The 4,837-nt window shown below is 41.9% G+C and overlaps 1 protein-coding gene across 1 annotated transcript; it reads left to right on the top strand.

The window, feature by feature from the left end:
- Positions 1–2,142: 2,142 nt before the first annotated feature.
- On the top strand, positions 2,143–4,558 carry LOC138973035 (uncharacterized). The gene is made up of 3 exons (XM_070345681.1): positions 2,143–2,771; positions 3,308–3,388; positions 3,545–4,558. The coding sequence occupies exons 1-3, from the start codon at positions 2,255–2,257 to the stop codon at positions 4,387–4,389; spliced, it is 1,443 nt and encodes a 480-aa protein (XP_070201782.1). The 5' UTR covers positions 2,143–2,254; the 3' UTR covers positions 4,390–4,558.
- Positions 4,559–4,837: the final 279 nt, after the last annotated feature.

Below are 4,837 nucleotides of genomic sequence, written 5' to 3'. Positions count from 1 at the left end.
GATGGCTGTTCGCCGATGATTTTAGTCCAGTTGTGAATAGCCACCCGCCGCGCGCGGTTTATTCTCTCAGTTGACGACAAAAGGGGCAACGGGAGGGAAAGGGGGTCAATGATTAGGCCTCTTTCTCGGACTAATCTTCTATGCGGGTTGCCGCTTGGCGACAGCGGAGAGGGGTTAATCTAGGCATTAGAACCGTTGTGGCTCTGTGTGAGGCGTCTTAATCTTTAATTCACAGGCGGTATTATGAAGAGAGTCGTTGTTGAGAGATTTCGACTTCTATCGAGGGTGCTTTCAGCTGGAAATGTTTTTTTCTCGATAAAATGGAAGAAAGAAAGAAAGGAAGAAAGAAAGAGAAAGAAAGAAAAAAAAAGAAGAAAGAAAGAAAGAAAGAAAGAAAAAGAAAGAAAAAAGAAGAGACAGACAGAAAGAACAGAAAGAAAGAAGAAAGAAAGGAAGAGAGAAAGAGCCAGTCCGTATTTGATAGAAGGCCTTTTGTTGTTCTTTTTTCCTCACCCAAGCTAAAATAGATGCAGTGGAGAAAGTTTGCTCTGCACAAAAAGGAGCCGTTTTTTCTGTGTTGTTGTTGTTGTTGTTGTTGTTGTTGTTGTTAATGTTGTTAATGTTGTTGTTTACTTATTTGTTTACCTTAAAGTTAAAAAAATGGTGTCTTGGAGACAATTCAGATACCGCGAGTTCAGTATGCACACGAACTAGTAGTAATCCCTGCACATTACTTTCAAAGAATCTTCACGTTTCAATGAAGTCCAAGGACACGAAATAGGAGAATACGACAAGTATACTTTTTTACAATGTGACTTATATGTCCCAGAAGCAGAGGTCTTAACGTATCTGAGTCATCTATTTATGTGTTCACGGTAAACTCCATGACATTTAATTCAAGTGTATGCGGGATACAAAACTATGACATTAACTCATTCGTACACGTCAAAGTCTATTATTTACGATAGCCATCATGTCGTTGTAAATGAGTGTGCAAATTAACAAAGAGTATATATATCTAGTGTTATCGTGTCGAACGTGTTCGTCGCTCTGTAGGGCTAAGAAAGAGAGAATGTTTACTCTCCTACAGGCTAAATATTTTGCCTCTTAACGACATAATATGGGTTATATGATAATTCGAGTTTTTACGCCCTCACGGCTTTTGATGAGATACACAAGTGTATGCGTGTCGATCTGTAGGGCTAAGAAAGAGAGAATGTTTACTCTCCTACAGGCTAAATATTTTGCCTCTTAACGACATAATATGGGTTATATGATAATTCGAGTTTTTACGCCCTCACGGCTTTTGATGAGATACACAAGTGTATGCGTGTTTAGGTGGTAAGCACCATCTGCACGTAGGTAGTTACAAATGGAAAAACACACACACACAAACACACACACACACACACACACACACACACACACACACACACACACACACACACACACACAAGCAAACAAACAAATCTAGAGAGAAAGCAAAATGGGGGGGGGGGGGGGGAGGAGGAGGAAACGTTTAGGTAGCCAACAAAGGGAAGAAAAAGCGGTAGCGCGAGTGGAAGAAATCCCTCTGAGAAGAGAAATACATCATGAGTTTTCAAAATATATATATATATATATATGTCACAGGGGAAACTAGAATTCAGTAGGATCCGGAATCCTACTAGTAGAGACTGGAATCTCAGTTTCTACTAGTAGATACTGGAATTCCAGTCTCAACTGGACTTTTTCAAGTTCAAACTGGAATTCCAGTATCTACTAGTAGATACCGGAATTCCACTTACAACTGGATTTTTTCCAGTTGAAAGTGGAATTCCGATATCTACTAGTAGAAACTGGAATTCCAGTTTCAACTAACAGCCAGTTCATGTTGGAATTCAGTTTAAATTGGAATTATTTGAAAACTGAAAAAGAAACTGGGATCATATCCACAGAGAGGGTTCAACTTGAAAACAAAGCTTAGATGTGACAATGACTTCTTCACGTGAATCTGAGTTGTTGTTGCAAATAAAGTGACCAATGTTCTCCAGCCAGAGTAATATGGAAATTGGAATTATTTGAAAACTGAAAAAGAAACTGGGATCATATCCACAGAGAGGGTTCAACTTGAAAACAAAGCTTAGATGTGACAATGACAACACCGTATGAACTTGTATTTGGTCAGAAACCACGTTCGGACCAAGCTGTTTGGGAGGAATTTGCAGCTCAGGGTATTGTGCGTGAAGAAGATTTGCCAAATGATCTGCTTGTTATGCTTCCCACAATGAGGCAGGAAGGTGCAGTCGTGCAGTCAGTGAGTGAGGAAGATGCAGTCATTGAGTCATTGAGTCAGGAAGGTGCAGTCGTCGAGTCATTGAGTCAGGAAGGTGCAGTCGTCGAGTCATTGAGTCAGGAAGGTGCAGTCGTGCAGTCAGTGAGTGAGGAAGATGCAGTCGTTGAGTCATTGAGTCAGGAAGGTGCAGTCGTCGAGTCATTGAGTCAGGAAGGTGCAGTCGTCGAGTCATTGAGTCAGGAAGGTGCAGTCGTTGAGTCATTGAATCATGATGGTGCAGTCGTGCAGTCAGTGTGGCTGGACAATGTGGGGCGTGTAGTTCTGAGTCAAGAAGACACAGCCGTGAGTCAGAGAAGTGCAGTTGTGCAGTCAGGGAGCCAGAGTGACATCAGCTGCGAGGACGACGAGAGAATCACTGTGTGGAGTGAAGTGGTCTTTGATACAGTTCTGCAGCCAGTCAACAATTCTTTGCCAACTCCCGGACCTTCAACTGCTGGTATGTGGTATGCTTCTATCTGAATTGGTTTTAAAAATCTTGTGTTTTAGAGATATTGGCCATGCAACCATTGGACTAGTTGACGCCCATTACTGTATTAGTCGTATTAATAGGAGTAACATTCCATTACATTAACCCTTTTGCAGCCATAACAAACTAATGATGAACACAATTTTGATAATGATAGACAATGCAGGAGACGGGAGGTGCACTGGCAAGGGTTAATGACTCTGGGGATTAATGGCAGATTTGATGCAAATACAACTACAGTTCATTTGTTTCACAGGTGCTGACCGTTCTTCAGAAGCAGTCAACTTTCAAAAAAAACTTTCCTGTCAAAATGGGTCAAGTGTATGTTTTTGCAATGAATTATTCAGAATTTCTTCCTGTATCACTTCAACGTCGAAACACTAGTACACAGTGATTAATGTGTACACATACATGCCACATTATCATGTCACATTTCCCAACAGAGAAGAAGAAGAATGACTGCAAATGTCTGTTGCAAATACAACTGCATTTTATTTGTTTCACAGGTGCTGACCGTTCTTCAGAAGCAGTCAACTTTCAGGATCCTCTCGGACCTTCTCTCAGCACTCCTGAGCAGCATGCCACTGGTAAGTTTCTTCACACTTCCCTCAACACACTTTCAATGTGCCATATTTTCTATCAATTTATAAAGACTAGTTTGAAGATGTTAACAGGTTAACCCTTACACCACCTTTCTTGGTTTTCACACCAGCGTAGACGATTTTAATTTGTTTGTTTCACAGGTGCTGGTGGTTCTTCTCTCGGCATTGTAGAAAACGTGGATTCACCAAGTACATCATCTACTACCTGTACCAGCCACAAGCGAGGAAAGGAGTATCTTCTTTTGAGCGACAACGTCATCGTTTGTTCTGGCACAGAGCACACAAATCTTGACGTTGTGCATGGTGTGAAAGTGACTAAAACCACTCATGCTGTGTTTTCTGTTGACGAAGTGTTCGTTCCTACACATGTGCCTACAATTGCCAACCCTATGAATGAACCATTAGAAGTAGGACAGTTTGTGTTGTGGAAACGCACTGCAACAGTGCAAAATGAAGAAGGGAACACGGCTCACAAGGAGAAGCGACTTGTTGCCAGAAATAACTATTTGAAGGCTGCCAGACGTCAAGACACGAGGTACCAAAAGAAGGTAAAAGACGTGACCCAATCATTCCAAAACGGGCACACTGTCGGAGTGAAAATCCACAGTGCCGACAGGACCAACACTGACGTGCGGCTCTTGACCTGCAAGATTCTGGAATCAAAGATGAGGGGCGGTGATTCTGTCTATCGGGTGTATTGCCCGACTGGAATTGTTAAAAACTGGTTTCGGGGGGTGGAGCTTGTGGACATGAGCAGTGTGGTCCTCCCACATCTCAATGTGGTAAACCCACAGACTCTTAAGGAAGTGTCCCTCATTCAAGCCTCCAGGTCATCAACTGGTTGGCAAAACCGTGGAGCTGTCGCCAGGTCCGTCTGTACGTGCACAGGCGCGTGCATGACAAAGAGGTGTCCGTGCAAAGATGCCAAACTTGCATGTGGCACCAAATGCCACCCGCACAGCAAGAAATGCAAGAACATGTCCTGAAGTTGTCTGATGTGATTTTCATTGATTTGACTATGCAGTTTGTGGTGTTGGGTCTTTTTAAACAATGGATTTGCTTTCAATAAAGTAGTCAACTGTTCATTTTAAACAAAAAAGAAACTACATTCATCTCCATCGCGAAATTCCAATTTGAACTGAATTCCAACATGAACTGGCTGTTAGTTGAAACTGGAATTCCAGTTTCTACTAGTAGATATCGGAATTCCACTTTCAACTGGAAAAAATCCAGTTGTAAGTGGAATTCCGGTATCTACTAGTAGATACTGGAATTCCAGTTTGAACTTGAAAAAGTCCAGTTGAGACTGGAATTCCAGTATCTACTAGTAGAAACTGAGATTCCAGTCTCTACTAGTAGGATTCCGGATCCTACTGAATTCTAGTTTCTACTGTGACATATATATACATTTTCGCTGTGTTCATGCAGGCATGG

Source organism: Littorina saxatilis, linkage group LG8 (assembly GCF_037325665.1).
Source record: "Littorina saxatilis isolate snail1 linkage group LG8, US_GU_Lsax_2.0, whole genome shotgun sequence".
In the NCBI taxonomy this organism is placed as follows: Eukaryota; Metazoa; Mollusca; class Gastropoda; order Littorinimorpha; family Littorinidae; genus Littorina; species Littorina saxatilis.
This window is presented reverse-complemented; position numbering and strand designations above follow the sequence as displayed.

Coding starts and splice junctions, on each gene's coding strand:
- LOC138973035 (XM_070345681.1), top strand. CDS start 2,255: ATGCTTCCCACAATGAGGCAGGAAGGTGCAGTCGTGCAGTCAGTGAGT. Junction 2,772..3,307: donor TCCCGGACCTTCAACTGCTG/GTATGTGGTATG, acceptor TTTGTTTCACAG/GTGCTGACCGTTCTTCAGAA. Junction 3,389..3,544: donor TCCTGAGCAGCATGCCACTG/GTAAGTTTCTTC, acceptor TTTGTTTCACAG/GTGCTGGTGGTTCTTCTCTC.